Genomic DNA, 24407 nt, shown 5'->3' with positions numbered 1-24407 from the left:
ATAATGGATCAGCTTTTAATGTTGTAAATGAGTTCAGAACCATGTACAGGGTGATATAAAGAATAATAGAAAAAATGCCTTTGCCCTTCTCCATGGTGCTGAAATAACACTATATAAGAGAACATGGGTAATACATTGCTGTTAAACATGCCACAAATGGTGCTATTGTCAATATGTCACTGATGAATATGTAAATGTATAATATATGCACCAATATGTCAATATTTATTGTTGATTTATTATTATCTAACAATATGAACACTATTTGTAACTGGTATGGGATTCTTTCTATCCCATATACATTTCATGAATATCTTGATACAAGATATCTTTGATACTTTATATCCAAATGTTAAGATTTATCTACCTTTGTGTATTTATTGCATTCATCTATACCGTCTCAGCCACTGCAAACCCCTAAAGAAGCCTTGTTAGGCGAATCATGTCAGGCATAATAGCCTGGTACGGTTATCGTACGTTTATTGATGTGTTAAAAGAGCTATGTATAGCATGAATATTCCAACGCTGGAATGCTATAACAGGCTTGGTGATATATAACAATAATATAATATAATAATGTATGAATTATCCAATCAATACATAATTAATTTTTACCAACAAACCCCCTCTTTTCATCTTTCCTTTACTTGTCCTTTCCTGTACAAAATATGATGCTTCAGCTTTAAAAGTGTACCGTTATTTCTCAACATTAAGACCAATATTACACTGTTTCACCCTAGATGTGTGTCACCATTACTGTGTAAATTCGGAATCTTGCACAATCTCTGATGATGGCCGTGTGGAATGTGTCTGCCCGCTGAGATACGAAGGCTCCAAATGTGAAATCGACAAATGTCTGAGGTGTCGAGGTGGACTCTGCATCATAGACAAAAACAGCAATGATGTAATTTGCAAGTAAGAGCTCAAACAAATGATCTAACTAAATGAATTGTTTTTAAACTGCTTTAAAACCATCATAATTTAAGAACATATTTAATTTTGCAACATCTTTGCAAACACCTACAATAATTTATTACTGGAGAATGTTGGATTACCCTGTATTTAACTTGGTGATAGAAAACATTTACTCATGTTTTCTGAATCTGGATAGTTAGGTGATACATGGTGGTTCAACTTCACAGCTTATGTTGCTCAAAAAAGCCTCTGTTTAGTTTGAGCAATGCCTGGAAACGTACATACAGAAGGTAGCCTGAAAACCAGCTAACTGGCAACTTAAACTTTTTTTTTAAAAAGACAATATACATTTTGTATGTGTTTTTCCTTGTTTTTGGTGCATTTAATTGGTAAATGTAAGGTACCATTAATTTGCAACAAAAAAAAAAAACCTGCCAAAAAGCACTGCAAAGTACCATGTCTTAAAATGTTTCCATATGCCATTTGCATACCTTTATATACCATAAGAACATAAAAAAGAATATTACTGAACCAGGCCCTACACATGTGAAAAGAGATGGCAAATTCCATTTTTCCATCCTCACTGGCTCACTTTAAGATATTCTGCCTTTTGACAGAATTGCTTATGCATCTCTCTGGAACCAGAAAACTTCCTTTAAATGTGTTCCCTACGAATGGGAATTTCAGATATAATTCTGCATGTATTTAGAAGATAAAAGCACATTCCCAATGTACCCATGCATTTCACTGGTTAGTTCTTATTTCACTGTTATTCATAAAAATGCTAATTAAAATATTTAATATTCATAGCGCACGTGAAAGTTGCGAATTCCCAATTTGTAATGCGTAAAAAAAAATGTAAGCCGATTATATAATTTTTATGAATATTCATTAGCCAATAAAGAGATGGAAGGAACAGGGGGTTGTTTAGTTTCTAGAGAGCTAAATCTGCATATAGGATATTAGCAAACACACTAGATTTTTGTAGTTTTACTTGTATCCGTCTAGCCCCAAATATGTGAAGATTTCATTAATACTACACCAAATCATGTTATTAAAATGGATTTAAAGCACAGGCTAAATAATCAATTGCAAAAACCATTTAATGAGATTTCTGATGAATTGCTAATTCTTTATAATTCCTCGATTAGTCTAGCACTGCACATCTTCATGTAGGAAAAGAAGTTAACACAAAGTAGATATTTCCTTAATAATGAACAATCTGCAATAAGCCAGCAGTACAAAGAATCACTTGGAGGCAAACCCCTATATTTCATAGATGAAAAATGGTTTGCTGTGATTGGATGAAAGCAAGTTAAAACAAAGAACTCAAACTAAAGGAATTACAGAAAATGAGTAAAGTAGATTATTAAATCATACAAAATCTCAAATCAATAAGGCCATGTCAAATATCTGTGCTTAAAATGCATTAATTTTGACATGTTTGCTGGGGAACAAATGAAATTAGCTTGAACTCTTGTCGTTTTTACCATTTTGCATCATCCATCATTGTTGCAAACAAATACTTATCTTGGGCCATGTGACTAGTACAGGAGAGGAGCATGGAGCAGTTTTTCTTACCAGAACTACATACATTTTCTGAATGCATCCACAAATGCCTGTAACAATAGTCAAAGGGAAACTAGTATCTAATATTGACAAATTTAATTTCTATTTCTTATGTTTATAGGGTCCTAAGCATTTTTATTTAGTTTTCTCATGCTTATGTAATATACATATACAATACACGTATAAACTATTTTTGTTTTACATAATTACAGGGCTCACCCATGATATTAGTGTCACAGAGCATTATGGATTTCCTAAAATTAGGGTATATCAGAAGCTGCTTGCCTTCATACTTTCTAGTTTAAACTCTGTACAGTCATGTCTGAAAAGAACAAAAAGGAGGAATAGGTGTCAACTTTCTGACTTACTTCTGCAGCCAAGCAGCTACACAATCAGGAAAACCTTAAAAATGTAGCCCAGTTTCTTCTTATTTGTTGCTAAAATTGTTTCTTTGATCTTCATCCCACTCATACTTTTGAGGTGCATTAATAAATGCTTGGTGACATGTATTGTGTTAAGGCAACCTACTCACTAAAATACACAAAATATCTATCATTTTTGGCAGCGTAACACACTATAATACAAATCGGTATATTTACATACACTGCATTGCAGGTCCATCAGCAAGCTGAGCTGGGGTGCCAATGCATGTAAAGAACATTGCCAAGGGAACACAATATCATGAATAAGCCACCACTGAATGGGACCACCACTGCCAGAATAATCTGAAGAACTTGAGAGAAATTTTTTGCATCCCCATTGTACATTTTGGTTCCTTCTTTTGATCTCTACTGTGTCCTTTAGTGTCTTCAACCAAATGAATTACATAGAGGACCCCAAGAGTCTAGCTATCCAACACTGGCAGTAGTGTAGGAATCTGAAGACTCTTCAAGCTGCAATTTTTTATTGCAATGGAGATCAACAGCATGAACAGTAATTCTTTACCATTTTTTTAATGTTGCTTTAAAGGGGGTGAAGCATATGAATAAGGTTAAAGTTTTAATTTGCAGTGCATATTTCCCATGTTAAGCTTACCACATATACACAGGGATTGTTCTCCTTATGCTTCATCAATGTGGTGGGGAAAAGATGACCTCCTTAACAATTCTACAAGTAGTGTTTTCAGCAACAGACAACTCTTCCCTGTGCTTGTGTCAAAAAAAAGGAGCTATTCCTGCTGAACTAGGCTGAGCTGATGTTGTTTATATCAGCTCTGCTCAAGGTAAACATGCTGTGAATTTTCAATTAAAAAGTGTCAGCATGTATACCTGCTTGTCTAATCATTCATGGCCACAGAATGATTTATCCATAACTGATAATTCAGTGTGTCTTATATGGAATGCACTGGCTGCACACCCTGCATATACTAATCCTGGAACTTTTTCTGTTTTTCTATCAAATTTTATAGCTTTGTCTTAAGTACGTTTCAAAAGAACAAAGACTTTATAAAGATAATTATTCAGCAGATAGATTTTTTGGAAATCACAAAGCTGTTTGAAGGGTCGGGCTACTACTAGGAAACATGGAGCAAATGCCTCCTTGGGCTTGGGTATTCCTTCTGGTGAGGATAGTCTGGCTGGTCTGCTAATCACACTTAGTACTTTCACTGAGTCACTAACCTTTAACAAGTAACCAGGAAAGTCAAAGAAAAGTCAAAAGCAAGTGGCTTTCATGTCTTACTCTTATTTTGAAAAGGCTTGCTCAAAGAAGATTACTGGAGCGGAACTTAAAAGTGACAAATTAAGGTTTTGGGGTCAGGCAGGGCTTTATTGCAGAAAGGGACAGGTAATGTCCTTTCTTCAATAAGCATTCTTATATGTCTGAATAATAGGCTCAGCGTTGGTTGTCTGTGGAGTTATGTCATACTGGTCTAGCCAATAAAGATGGCTGAGGATCAAAAATTGAATTGGGACAGGTGAGGATAAACTGGGTTTAGTTACACTTTAAGGTATGTATTTAATACATCTCTTCCTGCTTGTAGTGTAAGTCAGATAATTAAAGGACTGACAATGTCCAGCCGTCATATACAAAAACAATTATCCCACAAACATGCAGGTTCATATTGGGTAAGTGTTGAATGTTTGTTCCTAAAGAGAGGGTAGGTGAAGTACTAAAAAGGTAGTGGCTGCCTAGAAGAATACAGTGAGCAAAAAAAAAAATGTAATTTTGCCCAGTCGACAGTCCTCCCATGGTGGCACGATTTTGGGAAAGCCTACAGACATTTAAATACTTTCTTATATCTGTAGGTGCCTTTACTTCCGATCATTCAACAGCCTTGAAAGACAAACAGCGCACATTCTTTACGGTTTGTTATCCCCTGTAAACAAAGCAGTGATTTTTCTGACACTTTGACAGGAACAATAGCATTACCATGGTACATTTTAGGCAGAAAGAAAAAGATGAAATCTCCAAATTAATTTTTCTTTTCTTCTCCTAGCTGTTCGGTCAGCTGCCGCGTGCATACCGAGCAGCTTGCACTGGGGAATGGTGATGCTCTGTCTCTCGAGGATCACAGCTAGATGTTTGTACTGCATAAGTAAATGTTAGCTTTGCCTTGTTTTCCTGAACTAACAGTTTGCAAATATAATAGCCTAAAAGAGGTAGAAGAAAAATATATGCTCGCTGTCACGCTGTTTGAAAAATATCGCCCAAGGCTGACCTGTCACAGAATTAGCGTTTCTACTTTCAAATAAATCTGTACACAGGATCAGACTAAAATATTTTGCATAGGGAATCTTAGATCACTTCTCAAAATGAAGAGAATAATTACATCTTGTCTTTTTCTTCACAGCTGCAGCAACGGCAAGCTGGCCTCCAGCTGTCAGTTGTGTGATGGGTACTGCTATAATGGGGGCACTTGTCAGCTGGACCCGGAGACCAACATCCCAGTCTGCGTGTGAGTATGACTTGTGACAGTGTACCTCCTGACAATACACAGTCTGTGTGCGTCCGAAATAGAACAGGACCACGCTGTTATGATTTAGTCTTCACCTTCTGCTGTGTAACCTGTCACTGCTATTACTGAATGCCATCATGGGGTTATGTTCAGATGTCTCCAGCTCGCTTAGATTCTAAATAAGTAAAATCCTAAACCCTGTTCAGGGATTGTAACAGCTCTATTATAATGAGAAAACCTAAACGTAATACACCTTTTAAATTCTCAGTAGGTGTATTTGTTTTTGGAAAATTTCACTTATAAATAACACTTATTAAAAAAAAAAAAACTTAAATAGAAAACATAAATCAGTTATGAAAGCCCCATTATAGAATTCAACTGGTCTTTCTAAAACTTAGATTTTTTTTTCCTGAATTTTTGCCAGACAAAAAAGGGATCCCCAAAGCAGGGTGAAGAACAGGACTTATGCCCTCTATGTGATAGCAGGGGTGTTTCTCAAGTGGTTCAACCTAGCCCTTTGAACATAAATGTTATTTTTTTTAATAATTAACTCCTAAGGTATGTGCTGATTTGAGTTGTGGATATGACTGTGCAAGGGCTGGGTCAGACCATTAGAGACAGACTGCTGCTCCTACACAGAGGTTTGTGGTCCTCCGTCAGAGCACAATTTAAGCAAAATAACAAACTTAAAATTTTACCAAAATCAGGTAATTGCCGATTTGGTATTTTACGGTATATATGGTATATTAAGAAAGTGTCAGCCTGACAATAAACAGTATGAGGTCTATTTTTAAATGTTTTCAGCCAAAATACCCAACTTCTACCTAAAATGTATACTTTTTACAATTCAGTTATCAAAATGTAGTCAAAAGTCAATCAAGTTAATTGAAATATATTCTAATCAATGTGAGAAATGTGTATACATTGGGTACAAATTGGGTGGTATATATATAGACACATTTACATATATTTATTTTTAATTGTATAAATGATTCTTTTGCATTCTGCATCCTCAAAATTAAGAAGTGACGGTCATTTTGGAATGTTCCCAACAATACAGAGTCAGTATTATATACTTTATTCAAAAGTGTATGTATTTCTGTGTCTCCATTGGAGAGGTGCGCTGTCTTGGTGACCACTGTTACCCGAAGTAAGAGGAAGTCTTCCAGATGGGGCATCAGACAGCAATAAAACCCAAGGGTTATAATCCTTCTCTGCTTTATCCTAAACTAGACAAAGAAGAATCTTTGTTTATGTAAAAACATGAAGGTTTTATCTAAATGGGTGTTTAAAAATGCAACAAGATATATCTTACAATGCAGGGGTTGCATGATTGTGTGTATTTTTAAATATAATTTAGGGGAACGTGCTCTAAATTTGCTTTCATTGGCTGATATAAAGAGGTTGGAGGTAATGTGAATTAAAAGTACAACTGTGAATCCTATCCAGTAAGAGAATAGAATCTTGGAAACAAAAAAAAGGCTTTACTTGGTACTCATAATGGAGTCCGAAGAGGATTCTTGAGGCATTTCTCTAATCTTAACAAAACGCATATAAATCATGGATAGAAAAATGCTGGGATTTAAATTTTGAAAAGCCAGTACCTCTATAGCATCAGTTGTGGTCTCTAGAAAGAAGCTGCAAGTCTTTTCTATGGTCACATGATCTTCAAACCTGATGGCTGCAGCTGTAATGACCAAATCACTGAAGCTAATAGTGAATCACGATTCATGGTGCCCCTCTTCCTTGATGTCATTATGGCTGCATTGTAATGCAGTCCAATGGCCATGTCATCATGGTAGATCATGGAATCTGTAGAGGTACCTGGCCACACTCCCCAGCCATGAAGATTAAGATTAGCTGAAGGTCACATCAATATTATGCACATGAATAAAAAGTTTTGAATCAAAATGATTTTTATTCATGAAATCAAATATTACCCCAAGATCATAGGTAAGGTAAACCTTGTGAAAAAAAATTACAAAGCTGACTTTTACCTTTAAAGAAAAGTAAAAAGAACAGAGGTGAAGAGGCTAATTGCCTTTTTCCCATTTAGCTTCCATTGCAAGTAAGGCCAGTGAGGTGAAAGAATGTTAACCATGTTACAGCTACACTTATCTCATTAAATGTATCACCATCGACCAAGGACCTCTCAGTCATTCTTGTCAGAAAAGGAGCGGTGAAATAAAAGCCATGCGTATCAAAAAAGGAAAAAAAAAACTACAGTAAACAAAAGATTGAGCAAAGGCATTTGAAAGGTGTTGAGTAAATTTATTGCCACAGCCAGCCGCTGTTTAGTCTTTCATCCCTGATTCCGTTAGACCCCTGTGAAATGTGACCTAGAAAACAGCCGCTGGACAGACGCAATAGCGCTTTTATAGAAAAAAAGAAACTATATAACAGGGCAAAAGTATATGTAACAAAGTATTTGTGCAGTGTGAAAAAAAAGCTGGAATATTAGCTCATCCAAATATGACTATAGAAGAACTTGCTTTACAAAGTAAATGAGTAATGGCTACAAAAAAATACATTTAAAGTATTTATAATGAAATATTGGACTATTTGGGCCTGATTTATTAAAGGCCAGAGAAAATAGACTAATTTGGGAGAACCTGGTGATCCAGCAAACAGGATAGATTTAGTCCAGAACTGAAAATATTTGTCAAATAATAAGAAATTATTTTAATGAATTCCATTCCAGGATTGCAGTATGTCATATCATAGATAGAATTTCATAGATTTTAGTATTAGTGTCAGCTGACACATTCAAGCTAAGCAGACATGCAGTTACTAATGGCAAATTTTGACTTTTTTGTCAAAAGTCATCAGCTAACCACTCATTTCCAACCATTTTCCCCAGTCTTCGACATGTCTAATGTCATGTAGAAATCCATAACACATGTGACTGTCACAGGAAGAGCAAAGGTGTCTTCGATGTGGGAGATTTAATTGACAGCCTAGTGTCACCTTCTCTGTACTACGAAAGGCAAGATGGTGGCACCCAACAATAGAGTTACTAGGAACACACTGGAGCAAAGTTTTAGTTCACAGATTATGCATGGGTGAGTTGTATAGCTCATTTATGCCAGTAGTTACTGTAACCTGGCATCAGATATAATTTTAAAGTAGGGGCATGTATGCTAAATAATGTATAAGGAATTTATATCCTCACATTGATCTAACCCCTCTGCCCCTTTACTATTATTTCTTTTTTATTCCCCTGAAGGATGACTCCAGTTTTGCTCAGCTACCACTCATGGTCAGCATCTTCTTCCTGCACTAAGGTGTTTGTACAAAAATAGGTCTAAGATGTTTCTTGTTCTGTCTAAACCTTTGGCATTTCCTCAATTTCTTTTTTGATGACATCCTTCTCCCAAAATGCTTATCTAAGGCTTAACCACTCTGCCCTAAGCTAAAGGACTGACATTTAGGGCATATTCACACTTGTCCATTTCACATGTTGGCATCTAACCTTGCCATATAGTTTTATTGGTATCCCAACATATTATATGCTATTTAAACACAAAATTGAATAAGGCAAATTCTAATAGACATCAGGATTAAATGTAAATACAAACAGTTATTAGAATCAATGTGCTAGACAGAATATCTGTTTCATGGGTACACTGCTTTACAGCTATTCCGGCTCATCTCTGAACATTGAACATTAGATGTCAGATTTCCTAGCATGCAGTGAAATCTATGTGCCTACATAGAGAGGGGTAGGACTTGTATTCATAGGAAGTAGGTGATCTGATACTGTAGTATCTCAATCTGTTAGCAGAAAACTAAAAAGCAAAAGAGGTCAGGTCTGTGTGGATAGGTGCACGGCTACAGCAAAGCATAGCTTCTCATTCCATTTTTGCATTTGTAAAGTTAGTTCCAAAGGTAGTACAGTAAGCAATCAATATTGCTTTAAAATGTACTTGTCATGTTCTGGTTTGCCCAGTGATATTGTATGAAAATTGTGTGTTAGTGGAACAGGTATCCAAAAAAGGTTCAAGGTATACTAGAAACAGAACAGAACAGGGGTAATCCTGGTTTAGGACAGCCTAGATGCTGTACTGACACTACTAAACCTTCAGTAGTACACCATCTGAACTAAGGAGTCCTTGAGATCTACCAAAATAAAAAATGTCCTTCCTAAATAGGTGGCCAAAGCTGGTAGATTCATCAAGAAAATGAGCACTAAAAATTAGGAACCAGTGGGGTTGGAAGGTACAAACTATTTCAAGAGTGTCAGAACCCCCCTTTCCCAGAGTTATGGATAATACCTTGGAAAAGAGATGATAATTTGCAACTAATCAACCCATTGATGCTACTTTTTTCATATTTCTTTTTCTTCTACACTTCAAAATTGTACCCATTTAGCTGAAAGAGGGTAATCTTGATTTTTGAGAATCATTAAAATCTAAGAAGTCATAGAGATCCACCTAATAAAATATGTTGCCTTATTATTCTATTTTGTGTGGAAGATGTCAGATTCATTTAGCCATAATTCTTGCCCATCCCCTTTAGAAATTAAAATCCCTACCTAACGAGAAGAAGACCAGAAGTTGCAGCCCTTATACAATTTTCAGTTTTGGGTTTACTTTAAGACAAATCAAAAATCTGCAAAAGAAACCAGGTTCCCTGTGGGGAAACTGAAATGGACTTACTTCTAAAGAATGCAAGTAACATGTTTGAACTAAAGAAATCTGTACTTTAGCAAATTTAGCTTTATTATGTGACATCCATTTGTTTTTTATGAGATACATTAAAGCACATTGGTAAAGGCAGATTACTCACTCCAGTTGTGTCTTACTGAAATTCTACAGATGCTCTATGGGGTTTAAAAGTCAGCGCTGTGACCAGAAAGTGAACCCTTGTGATTACTACTGTCAGAATGAGGGACTTTGCACTTTAACAGCATTTAATGAACCCAAATGCAAGTAGGTTAACCTTCCACTTAATGCTGTTTGTTGTTTGACACCATCTACCTCTCATCATTTGGCACTTTATTTTCAGACATTGGTGACCTAACATCTTTTGTTTCACAGCAACATGTGAATGTAATGTACTTTCATTTAAAGCAAATCTGTCATAGCAAAATCAAACATTAATCACAAGGGCTATGAAAATGAAAATCTGAAAACATATTGGTTACCTTTACTCCTCTTTTTGTCATTGGTAAAATCATTTTCTACCTACAAAGAAGAGGTGAAAATTTTAAATGGTATCAAATGGCAAGAACCAATCCTCCAAAGTGCATGTGATCATTGTTAGCCAATTAGCATTATGGGTTGCATACTGGGAAACTTTTGCACAGTTTTGGAGATTCTGTGGGACAAAGGCATGCAAAGTGTGGAGTTGTGTCTCATGAGCGCTCTTGTGCCTGGATGCTCATGTGGGCAGGGCAAAGACCCCCATATGGATAAGTCTAAGCTGGGAGGAACTATATTGCAGCAATTCATTGTAACAGGCTTATGTATTAAACATGCAATAACTGCTGGCACCAAATACAAATGTGTTTTTTATTTTTTTTGTCTGTTGTTGATAAAAGTTGGGATATGGTTGGCAAACATTCTGCACCTCCCACGTGAATTTTCCTCTTTGCATAGACCTATTAAATAAGCCTTACACATGTCTTGCTTGCACCGTCTCCTCATACATAGGATTAAGAAGAGGGTGACAGGTCTGCTTTAAATAATATTTTGGCATTTCAACATGGTACATTCATCATTTGTGATATTTCGACACATTTTCTGCCACTTCATTTTCAAACTGAGCTTTCCAGGAAAAAATATATTTTTTGTCAGTGACAAGGTTTGCTTTACTGGTCTGTAACAAAAAAAACTAAGAAACCACACATGCAAGCAGTCCTTGGATCATCAAGCCACATCTTTGTTTTGGAGCAGCAGATCATGGAAGCCAACACTGGCAGCTTCCATGTGAGGTTTCTCTGCCATTTTTTATTTGGTGTTGATTGATAATTGGAGAAAGGTAATATGGTTGATGCAAGAAGCATTTCTATGCCATTCTCACATTTTGAAGCCTTTTCCTGCTATATCTGGTAAATCAAGAGAACATATGGCACTGGATTCACAGATTTTTGGAGATGTTCATGAGGGCTATTTTTGTCTGAATTTCATTTGAACCAATCGTTGGTTTTGTCTGTACAAATGCCATACTGTTCAGCTGGGGGTTAATGGCTATATGAAGGCAAATATAACCATTCACCAGCTGCAGTGAGATTTAAATTTGTTTCTACCAGATGTTCCATTGTGCCCAAAGGGATATAATTACATTTTCTGCTGGTAGCCATGTTTTTACATAGAAGAGGCTGCAGTTATTTATAAAAGTAAGCAGCTGTAATAAGGGGGTGGGGGGTCCATAGTTCAATTTAGGAGGGCAAAGGGGTCAGACTAGGAGAATTATTTTTTAGCATTGAACATGGATCAGTTATAGTTCAAGGGGAAAGTATCAACCATGTACAAATAGATCTAAGACAAATTTCTAGTCAGAGCCATTTCGGAGGGTGCTCACACAAAATATAGATAATCCAGTTCTGACTACAGAAACTACTATGAACTAGTCCTTTTCTTCCTCTTCTTCCCAAAATTTTCTTGGGATATTACATTCTGTACAGAATTAAGATGGTAGGTGGCTCCAGTCTCCTTTATTTTGTCCAGAAGTGATTTAAAGTGGCTTCTCATCTGTAAGGTTTTGCAAGAGATATTAAGTAAAAGAGTAACATGGGCACTGTCAAGATCCACCAGACCCTTTTCTAATGCCACCTTCATATTGGCTTCCTTAATGTTCTACATTCTACAAAGCAAATCATGGGGTCTGTACATGTAAGCTCTTCGGGGCAGAGTTCTCTCCTCCTGTATTACTGTCTGTATTAGTCCGTCATGCAATCCCTATTTAATGTACAGCGCTGCATAATATGTTGGCGCTATTTATATCCTGTTTAATATTAATAATAATAAAAATAATGTAAGGTGAGCATGGAAAAAAACTCTGCCTAGCTCTAAAAGTGAGGACAGGGTGTCCCCAAAGCAGCTATAAAACATGTATCACCATATCTTAAAAGGTGTTAGTGCCAAACTCATTTTTCACATTTGTCACCTATTCACTATGTTGTCCATTGAAAGCGACAAAGAATGTAGCTGTTGAGAAAGAACATTTCTGTCTCTTTCTAATTGGGAACCCCACCATCCACCTTTTTACCAACCTTAGCAATATCTTGTTTGACTTTGAGAAGAGCCAACTGATGTCCTTCTTCCAGTTATGTCATCAAGCCTCTAATTTGGATTTAGAAAAAAATTAGCCTTATCAAGGCCCTCAAATCAGAGTCCACAAAAACATCCATGGAATAGGTGATAGTGATGTAGAAATAGGAGCAGCAAGAACAACATCAACTTACATTGGCCTGAGAATGCCACCCGGGCAAGTACTTTGCAGAGTAATTATGTTTTTATTATGTTTGTTCCCTCTTACTTGTGAAACAACCTGGCCTGTTGTGAGGTGTGCAAAAGCACTAGGCTCCAAGGTGTGCAAAAACACTAGGCTCCAAGGTGTGCAAAAACACTAGGCTCCACAGTCTCCCACCTCAGGGTGGTGGAGAGATATCAATAATTGCCTAGACAACCAGCTTACAGGCAGAGGGGACATCTGTCAATTTGAATCTTGTTGATCCCACCCCGGTGAGGACCAAGGAGAAGCCAGAACCAACCAGTAAGGAAGCCTCTGGAAACAACATATAGCACGAGACCTCCAGTGAAGAAAAGACAGTTTGAGAAGAACTCTCCTTCTTCATTTCAGTATAGTGAAATATCGCCAGGAGAGTATAGAGAGGATGCAGCAGGAGATCTGTGAAAACGCATACTCATTTTTCTTTACACCATAGCTAGGAATATTTATATTGAAATCACACTTACCCTTTGATCTGGACCTTTGAGAATAGTTATAATATGCTAAAGATATATTCTATTAATGTATTTATATATTTGTGAACTGAAGACAGACAACAAGGCTACCAGCAAGAGTGGAACATTTCTTGTTGGGCATTAGGTAAACTTTTATGGCCTCTACAAGCACCACAAAACATATAATATAACTAATAATGATTATGCCAAATACAATTTTTTTTTTAGTTTTATATAACATTGGGAAGGGTTAAAACTCAGATCATGTTTTTGATATTAGTTTCCCAATTAGTAGATTTTTCCTCACTTTTTTTTCCTGTGACAATTCTAAAACTCAGCATGTCCCACCACAGTGATCACTAGGCCATTAAACTAAATGGGTTCAGATGCCTGCTACTCTCTCACTCCTTTTTGGTACTGAACATCGGGAAGCTATTCTTCTAATAGCAGTGCATTGTAAGTGGAAGGGACCTCTCACAACCTAGAGGTTGGTTGGAAAAAGGAGCACCACTTGCCACCAGGGAAATGAGAAGCAAGGTAAGTAAACTCACTTTTTGCTCCCCTAGACTTAAACAAGAAATTAAACCTTTGCAATGCACTGCAAATAACTTTTTTTTGCAAATTATGGAACTCAGTTTAAAGTCTAGTGTTAAAAACTTGGTTTGGACCCGGTTTGGATAGCATATGGAAGAATTGAAATGTAGGCTTTGTTAGTGTGAGAAAAGCTGAATTTTTGTCCTGCTGACAATGTTTTTACCAAACAGGAAGTAAAGGAAAATTGGTAACACTGAATTAAAAAGCTGTCATAAGTTCTAGTTCCTTACCCTACAAAATAAATGTTTTCATTTCTATCTGTAGTGCTGTTGGAGAGTTCCATTTACTTTCTGTTTGATACAATATTGTTGGCAAGGCAAGAAGAAATGCATAAAGTGTAACTTAAGTCCCACTTTAAAAAATCGGCGATCAGGGAGACGTTTATTGTAGAAACGGACAGGCAATGTCCCTTCTGCAGTAACTGTTCTTACCTGACTGATTGCCACCCAGCTGTCAAGTCTTGCTAAGATATGCATGCGCAAGCATTTATTTCCAGGGATATCCTGCAATCCTGGCTTCTTTTGCGTCTGTGAGGGTGTTACATTATCCCAGCCCAGCAAATCTAGATGGCCAATGGTCATTTCCAGGATGAGAAGAAGGGAGGAAATGTTGTCACCCTGCCACGGAACAAGGACAGGTGAGTATAATGGGTTTATTTTTATTTTAGGTTTAGCTGCTTGTGCATTTTAGGTAAAAAAAAACACTAAAAGACAGGAAATAACGATAGGTGCACTGTATGTCACTGGTAAATAAAATAAATAAATAAAAATAAATCCTGAATTCAAAAAGAACAAATGAGTATAAAATATCAAATTGCTTTACATGTGACTGGATTTAAAATTAGTGCACAGCCCTGAACATAGCTGCCCTAGTTGTACCCTTTTCTCCTCTATGACTAATGCATGCAGAGCACTGTAAGCATTTTACAAGCTGGTGTTTTAAGTGCCGTTTCCTGCATTGTACAAAACTGCTGACAAAAGAAGGGCAGGCTGTGATGGAATTTCAGGTGCTATAATTTGAACATAGATGAGCAATGACAGCATTACACAGAGCTGTACAACTGCTGTTAAGCTGACCCCCCTATCATTCAACTGTCATTCTATCTTGAATGACAGCAATGCTGGGAGCCACAAGGAATATTTTGTTAGGGGCATGCTCCATTTTGTTTAATAACATGTTCAATTTTCTTAACACTCAAATAATTGAAACTTGGAATCTAGTGAAATCTAGCGGAGTCCCTGCTGTGAGTTCTTAAAGGCAAAGTAGGATAAGCACACAAATCATGCATAAAACATATAGTAATTTACAAATATTTATTTAAAAATTTGCTGCGGAATTGGAGTTAGAAGATATAATTATCTTTGCTGTTCAGCCTGTCAAAATAATCTAAATTTGCGTGAGAAGTGAATGAGGCCTGTAGGTGGATAGGTGGTGCCCTCTCATCCCATAATATATCTTAATATTTTCTGCCAGTTCCATGATCCAGTTCTTTATCTCTCTAAAACCTCAACTTCACCTGTACAATGCAGAATTTGATGACTTACATTTACATTTAGCACTGCCACCTGGCTTTGGGGCTGGAGATATGTTAATACTTTTATTCAGAATGTCTGTATTTACATAGGATGTTAGGTAGGCTGCACTGGTGCAATGGGGATTTGGACAGGAATTCTAAAGGCCAATTTATACCAGTGGCACACAGTTTTTGGCATTTCTATGTGCAGGCTGTGTCCGTTTATTTTAGACATAAGTCTGATGTCGGGGGGGGGGGGGGGGGGGAGTGGAACCTCTCCCACAGTCACATAGTCCTAAACACAGCTCACCACTATTTAGTTGTTAATCAACACACAGTGAATAAAGCTTTTTACTTGGCTAGTAGGTGTTCATATCATTTTTCATAAGTGCTCTTTGATTACCCTGTCACTAGTTGCTGCAGGTATGTACAGGCCCCTTTTTAGGGCACTTTAAATTAGGAAATGTTGTGGCTGTTTTCCCATTATCTCTGTTAGCAGTCCTGGGACTGGCATGCACTAAATCAAGAGGTCAGTGCTTTCTCTGTCTGCCTTGGGAAACAATACAAATGAAAGGAACTGTAAATCAGTGAAACTAGAAGCTGCATCATGTCTTATTTTAATGAAGAGTAATGTGAACTTGTCACCGAGTGCTTATGTATAATTCACTTTTTTGATTAATGTACCCTTGAAGACGCTAGTATCAGGTTGAAATCAAAAAACTTCTGGAAAACTTGCATAGTATTTGTCTGGTGCATTTGTGTACCAGACCTAATGTATGTGGCAGCTCTATCCCAAGAGCATTTTGGTGGAAGAAGAGGGAGCAGCACCTCTTGTTATAGGAAGGAGTTCAAGTGCCTGTGGGTGTATGTACAGGAGCATTCCCGGTAACCTAACTACTTGGAAATGGCCCTGGCCTTAAATTGTTACTATTTTTTACCTAAAAGTAAGATATTTTGTACTTCCCATTACAGATTATCTTCCTCCTGCAACAGATTAGTCCTTTGATAACGTGTATAGATTTATCTATTATTACACGGTGTGCCGCCACATTCTGACATCCTCACACAGAGCTGCTGAATTTCATTATCTTGTATTTATAAACCAGCAGAACTTCTCAATAGTACTTAACTAATGGGAATATAAGATCCTTGTACATTCTTACAGACATTCATTACTATTGGAAAAAGATGTTTAAAATGTGGCTAAATTACAATAAAGGCATGCATTAAGCCATCGGGATGAAGGTCATTTTTAGATACCAAATAGACAACAACCCTATAGCCTCCAGGCTTTATAAAATATAAATACAAAACACATAGTTATTTTTCCATAATTTATTGCAAGGTTTCATGTTTTACAGTGTTAGCCATTGAAAATGAAAACTTTGGATGAATACAGGGAGCACTCTGCATGCAAAAATAATTCAGTTTTTTCATTTACATATAGCTGTATTGCACATCATTCTCTTATATTAGTAATGATGATCCTGAAAAACACCAGCTAGTGACCCTAGAACACATCTGCTACTGATCCTGGAACACCTCTGCTGGAACATTCTCCATTCTACCACTAGCTGAATTTGCAAGACATCACAATATAAGGCTTGTACCAATGGGTAGTGCATAATGCTTGCATTCAAGCCTCCAGTTGAGATTTATTCACATGTGTAGTGGCCCCCCTTCTTATCTGCTTTTTCGCATTTAAGCTACAGCAAAATAATTATTAATTTCAGCTGCTCTTGCAGTCCTATTGACTTCTATGTTGAGAGAAGCAGTTCAGCCATGAACAAAATCACAATATGTTTGAGAGGAGGTTATTTAGCCCATGTTTCAAATGAGGATTCCTGATTTCTACACCTACTGTGCCCCCTGCAGTATGCAGGGGTTCTTCTTTTATACGCCTACCTTACCAATATGTCCTCCACTGATGTAGGATTTTCAACTAAAGATTAAAGGATGTCACTTCAAGTTCACTCTTTTTTTTTTTTTTAGTACTACTTTGGTGTCAATTGAATAGCAATTAGTAACTATTTGGACTGTTTTCTGTAGTTGCTTTCATTTATTACATTTACAAAGCAGACATTCAACATTATTAAATAGTATTCAATATTATTTACCCATGGAATTGTTAAGACATCCATAGGCAATGGGAAATCATGTTTTTCCTTACTACAAATAGGTTGTTGTAGAACCAACCTATGAAAAATTATAAACAGAAATTTGCTTGAATGTAATTGAAAAAGGTTGAATAATATCATTTGATCAATTGATCATTTGTAAATTCCAATTACAACAACCCCATAGCCTCCAGGCTTTGTAAAATATAAGTACAAAACACATAGTTATTTTTCTATAATTTATTTCAAGGTTTCATGTTTTACAGTGTAAGCCACTGAAAATGAAAACTTTAGATAAATACAGGGAGCACTCTTTGCATGCAAAAATAATTCAGTTTTTTAATTTACATATAGCAGTATTGCACATCATTCTCTCATTCTCATATTGCACTATTTTTTAACCATGGAATTGTTAAGACATCCATAGGCAATGTGAAATCGTAATTTTCCTTACTACAAATAGGTTGTTGTTGTAGAACCTACCTATGAAAAATTGATAAACTGAAATTTGCTTGAATGTCATTGAAAAAGGGTAATTAGTATTGATCAATATACCTCAGTCCTAATACATTGAAAATATAACCTGAAAGTCCTTTGCTAAACTGGTCTGAACTAAAATTATCCTAAAAACAAGGGGTTTACTTTTAATTTCAGGATAATTCAAGGTCTTGCTGTTTACCTTTGTCCCACTCCATAATTATGTTAAACTGTCATATAGCTTCTCAAGCCTTACTATATATAAGCTTATGTTTTCTTTTCTTTGTGGTGTCTTCTTTATTGATGGTGTCCAACAAGCCTGAAATAGCTGTATGTAGTTTTAAAAATGACTCTATATAATCAGGTTGTATCTGTGCTGGACAGAAAATTGGTGGAGGCACCACGGAGCACTGCTAACTACCCTAAATTGTAATATTGTGGGATCTTCTGATGGTCAGATTGTTGAAAAAAATATGCAAACCAATCTTATTGGCATGCCAAACTATGATGTTAGTAGACAAGCCCAGTGTCATACTTATTTTATGTAAACAATAAAAATCCATTATGGCTTTTTTTCTTAAAAAATGATATGGTTCTTAGGTTTGATGGTCCCTGTCAGCCAAGACATAGTCCCCTGATATTGCCAACATTATTATTTTAACACAGTATTATGTATTGTGTATGATGTTTGGCTAATAAGCATCTGACTATGCTGATAAAGGTGACTAGGGATATAAGAAAATGTTCACTCAATTATACTATTTACTATTACATTTGGAAACAATTGCATATCTGTTCACCCTTTCCAATAAGCTTGGCCAAGTCCTCTTTGCAACCAATCTGAACCAATTTTTTTACTTTGTCCTGGCATAACCTTTAAGTGTTCAGATTTGGACTCTCCAGCACCAGTCCTCAAGGGCCACATATCAGCCGTGATATAACTGCAGGCATATTTTAGTGAATTCAATTATTGTCTGTCAGGCAAATCCTAAAATAATCATGATGACCCTGGAGGACTTGGTTGGGCAGCAGAAGCTAAATAGAATCCATTTACATTCAAACTTTTATTTCACATTTTACAAAACTTTGAAACAAGTTTGTGTTTCTTAAGAAAAAAAAAGGAACAAGAGACAAGACCATCCTGACTTTTTTATTCTTGAAATGTCTTCAGTTTTTAGTGTTTTTATGACATACTTTTTAGCAGGTTAGCCCGCTAGCAGCTGGCATCCATTAATTTTGCTGTTTAATTGGATCTTTGTAGATGTTCAGCCAACTGGTCAGGAAAGCAATGTGAGAGGCCGGCTCCCAAGAGCAGCAAGTCTGACAATGCTGGTTCAAGTGAGTATCTCAAATTAGCATCCACAATTACTGGCAACTTATTGTGAAGCCTAAAACATAATCTGAGCAAGTTTCTGACCTAATAGTAATGATTACAGAGGGCTTTGTAGACAGAGCACATTTATCTGCTTTTGCAGTTCTTGGCATACATTAAACATTTATGATGATATATTCCTATTGTGAACAGCAAGGCTTAATATACTTTGTTAAAACAGATCCCATTATAAACCATTATTAATTGTAATGCAAATGGAACAAATGGCACTATATTTTATATGACCAAAGATTTGTGGACACCTGTGTCATACCTATGTCAACTTGATGAACAGTCCAATACAAAACTATAAACATTAATAATGAGCAACCAACTCCCTTTGTGGGTGGCTATAACAGCCTTCATTCTTCCAGGAAGCCTTTTCACGAGCGTGTCTATGGGATTTATCCAAAAGAACAGATGTAAGGTCAGGTACTAAAGTTGATTGAGAAGATTAGGCTAGCAGTTGGCTAGCTGTCATTCATCACAAAGGTATTGAATAGACTGGAGGCCATGTTCTAATAGATTTACCTTTGTATATGGCTAACTGTCATGATGGAACAGAAAATAGTGTTCCCCAAACTGTTACCACAAGGTATGAATTGTACAATTGTCTAAAATGTCTTTGTATACTGTAGTATTAACTTTTACTGGAAGCGCCTGAACACAGTAATTTGGAAGGTTATCCACATACTTTTTTATATGATTTACCTGTGATGGCCAGTCATATGGCATATCATCTTCCATTGGCATTCACAATCTAATGCCCCCAGTATAGTCCCATTCAAAGATCTACAGGGAAATCTTGATTGATATTGTTTACCCATCTTTGAATTATGCCTGTGGCACCCACAGCAAAATCAGAAAAACTCTAGGAGAACAAGCAATTGTCCTGCAGAAGGGGTCACTTGTATTAACTAGCTCCAACATCACACTGCTACATTACTCCCGTGCTGCCATGTTGAACAAATTTCAATTTTCTGTCTATAATAATCCATTGTAACCCTTTTTTGTGTGATAGGTAGCATCGCGATAATTGTGCCCCTGGTTCTTCTTGTGACCCTTATAACAACCTTGGTAATTGGTCTTCTGCTGTGCAAAAGACGAAGAAGGTAAGTTAGAATTTTTACAGATGTCATCAACACAAAACTTTCTCTGAAGAACAGCAACCCATGTACAAAGTGAAAAAATCTAGCCATAACTTCTTAGCTTCAGAAGAAAATAGAAAAGAATTAAAAACTGTAAGGCTTTTAACTGTTCATTTCTACTCCCTTCCTCTCATAGTGACAAAGGGTTCTATTTATAAAGCAAGGTTGAATATTCCCTGGTGACAAATCTTCCATGTCCATGTGTTTCAATGACAGTAACTGACTCACCACCAGGGAATGTTTGAGTGAATGTCAAATTCTCTGTTTTATAAATCGAGCCCTAAGTGTCCACACGCTACAAAACAAAGTGTTTTTAGTAATCCAATTTGTTCCATTTCCCTTTTATTTCTCATTCACATTAGGTTTCTGTTTTTTTTGCCCTGATATGTTTCTTTCCTTAAAATTTAACAATTTTGCCTGCCCATATTATCAATATTGGGACTCATCCTATCCCTAATTTTTTGTAAGCGAAGTCCTCAGGACTGAACACAAGATTTCAAATGGTGTCTAACTTAAAATCTATATAGGGAATCAGGACCTCCTTCCTCCTGCTGGTGTCCATTGTTACACTCCTGAATTCTATTTATATGTGGGAACTTGGACTTTCTTCCTCCTGCTAGCAATTCCTCTATTGATACATCCTACAGTTTAATTACCTTCTCCCCTGCATGCCACTTTGCATATATTGTAATCATCTTAAATAATCACTTGTAAAACTTTTCCTCTGTACTTCTGGCCAACAATGTACCTTTAATCTTGTACTCCCTATCAGAGGATTTTTTTTCCTGAATGTATTACTTACCTATTTAGGAACATTGTAATGCAGTTTTTACTGCCTTAATCAATCTTTTAACAACCCTTTATCATGTTCAACGTTACAAAAACCTCCAGGGATATTAACCCTAATTCACACGTTTGTATTACCAACAAAATCACAAACCTTGTCCACCAAGTTATATCCCTAAAACAGAGTAAATAGACTGGGTCCTAGTATAGACCTAGTACAGAGTGTTGAGGTACACAAGAGATTGGTCTCAGTTCTAATAAACCACATTCTGACTCTCTAGCACTCAGCATGGTTTAGCTTTAAGATTGAAAAGTTTTGATGCATTTGTCCTTCTTATCACTAACCTATTGAATGTTTTTCTGGGAACAGGGCAAAAACCATAAGAAGACAACCAATAATCAATGGCGGAATGAATGTAGAAATTGGAAATCCATCCTATAATATGTATGAGGTGGACCATAGTCACAATGATGGAACGCTATTAGACCCTAATTTTATCATAGAGCTAGACAAGGTAATATATTGTCTTTCTACACACTTTCTTGAGAGCAATGTTGGTTTGTTTTACCAATGACAGTTTATGTGTTCTTCATCTGTGAAACTGGAAATGTATGAACTGGAATTTATTGGCTATTTGCTTTTCTCAAGCGTTTTGTTTATACTCTGTACTGAATCTATATTTGAAGAACTGAGAAGAACTGCTATAGTTTTTTACTGTACCTATGTGGCCAAGGTGAACATAATAAGTTCAATCTTTAATTTAGTCATGTTTATTTTGCCAAAAGGACAGCAAAACAAAAACCACCTGTAATAATACCACTTTGTTTCATGGAGAGGAAAAAAAATCCCATTCCTGTAAATAATACATTCAATGACTGGTGCAAAATGTTCTCATAATGTTCTTGAGTACCTTTGGTTACCATTATGCATTAAGAAACCCTCCACTTTATGTGTTCAATTTTTATACCTACTATTGACAGGTCATTTCACTTTTTCAGTAGTTTTCCTGCACTGATGGATGTTCTTACTGGTGAACAAGCACTGTACACAGATCCCTGACCTGTTTTATGGAAAGGAAATGGGGGCGGCCAGGAGAGTGGAACCTAACTGTTCTCCCTTGAGTATAGTGGTTGTCCCCACTTGGTCATTCATCAGTCCTCCAGGACCACTTTGGGAGACCAAAAAATGCTAGAGCCATTCATTGATCGCGACTCTGGCGACAATCATCTAGCATGTGTACATAGTTGTGAATGCTTGATCCAGGCCAATGATTTAGCCATTCTGTAATGGATGGGACTGTTGGGTCCATATGCAGCACACTGATGATGTCATCACTACTTTTACAAGATAATATCTGAATTTCCAAAGGTATACAAATATAGATTCATATCTGTTATGGCTATTGAGGAACACACTAACATATACCTTTTTCTCCCTGGCATCCAGGATTAGGTTTTAAATGCAAACTTTTAACATACAGAAATATGAAGTGATACTGGTTTTAACCAATAAATAAAATATTTGGGCTTAAACAGATTGAACTGTTTTTATACGCGAGAAGATCTTATTTATCCCGATTGATAAAAAAGATCTTCTGGCATAAAAAATACTGTCAGATTTGGGTCACTAAAGTTTTAGGTTATTAGATTGTGATGCATGTGATTTAATTTGGGTGCTTACCCCCAAAACAAATACCATCAAAAAGTATTCTAATGATTAAAAAAAAGGTTGGGAAACTCAAATATAATTTTTTTAGCAAAACTTTCCATCATAGTTTGAAGTTGATGTAAATTCCTATCTTTGTTTGTATTCATGCATGCCTCCGTTTTATGAAGCACAGTGACATCTTTATTCGTTTAAGTGCATCAGGAAGCAAAAATGTGTATCATTTGGCAAACTTTTTTTCTATAAATGCCACGGCAAAATTCAATTTTCATACAGAGTGCAAAACCTTTATTTCTCATCTGCTTCATTTTTAAAAAGATGCTATTGAAATAGAGTTCTCATTATGTTCGGGTATTTTTTCAGCGTAGGAAGGTTAAGCAACTGTAAATAAATTGTAGATTTGGACTAAGAGCAATAGTAATAACGTTTTGTACTTTACAGCCATTTTAACAATTTTATATCCGGTCTCAAAACATAAAAGCGTTTGTCATTGCTAAAGCTTGCAGTTTCTGATAAAGATGGAATGAATTATGTACGTTTAAAAGCAATATAGAACTTGACCAAAGTTTAAATATGGATTAGGTTAGTAAACATTAAAATGTTTTCTGTGTAACTACAATGGATTGTGAAACTTAAAAAATTACCAATTTTTTTTCAAATGTTTTATTATGCTAGATTTCTTTATTAAAGTAAAGGTTTCATAAAAATTTTTAAAAATCACACACCTTTAAAAGTCCCTGTACACACCTCATCAAGTGAATCCCAGGTTTGTCTTGGCTTCCCTCTTCTGTCTGGGACTTGCCATTTTTTACAGCACCACCATCTTCATTCTTTCGTTTTCCTGGTTCCTGATGTCTCCTGATCTCGCACTGTGCAGGTGCAAGATCAGATAGGGTGTCTTCCTCCAAAAATAAAAAAAAATACAGGTGCTGATTTCACCGTACATGTGTGAGACTGAGCCCTTTTTTTTTTACATTAGAGGAAAGCCCATTGAAGACGAATGCCAAATCTCAGGCATAGGCAAAAGATGCAGCCCACAGTCTCCTGAAATAAGTGACATATGTATCCCAGGAGGCTGCGGGCTTTCCTATCAGTCTTTACCACCACGGTTGTAAAGATGAGACGGGTGGGGTGGGGTGGGGTGGGATGGCTAATATATATATATTTAAAAAAATTGTAAACAATTTTTAACTTTTACATAATATTGAAAATTAGATGATAGGTTTGCTGTAAGCTAAGTGGAGAACAGATAAATGTTCCAAACGTTTTTTTTTTCCAAATGATAAAGAGGTGAACAACATGTGTAGGACAACATGTGTCTGAAAAAAGAAAGAAGGATCTGTCTTGAGATTGTGTTCACCACTTTCTGGCTCATTGGCACTTTATAAATATGTTGATAGGACATGTAAATACAGGGGTTGTGTTGGTTATAAAAGTAATATTT

At 36.3% G+C, this 24407-nt stretch overlaps 1 protein-coding gene across 1 annotated transcript in view; it reads left to right on the top strand.

The window, feature by feature from the left end:
• Window positions 1-24407, top strand: part of LRP1B (LDL receptor related protein 1B) — a 500403-nt gene that overhangs the window by 469263 nt on the left and 6733 nt on the right. Inside the window, 5 exon segments of the mRNA XM_072419083.1 lie at window positions 741-915; window positions 5276-5380; window positions 19253-19329; window positions 20385-20475; window positions 21668-21812. Coding sequence (XP_072275184.1) covers window positions 741-915; window positions 5276-5380; window positions 19253-19329; window positions 20385-20475; window positions 21668-21812 — 593 coding nt within the window.

This window comes from Pyxicephalus adspersus, chromosome 7 (genome assembly GCF_032062135.1).
Source record: "Pyxicephalus adspersus chromosome 7, UCB_Pads_2.0, whole genome shotgun sequence".
NCBI lineage: Eukaryota > Metazoa > Chordata > Amphibia > Anura > Pyxicephalidae > Pyxicephalus > Pyxicephalus adspersus.
Note: the sequence above shows the minus strand (reverse complement) of the source record. Positions and strands in the feature narration are given on the sequence as shown.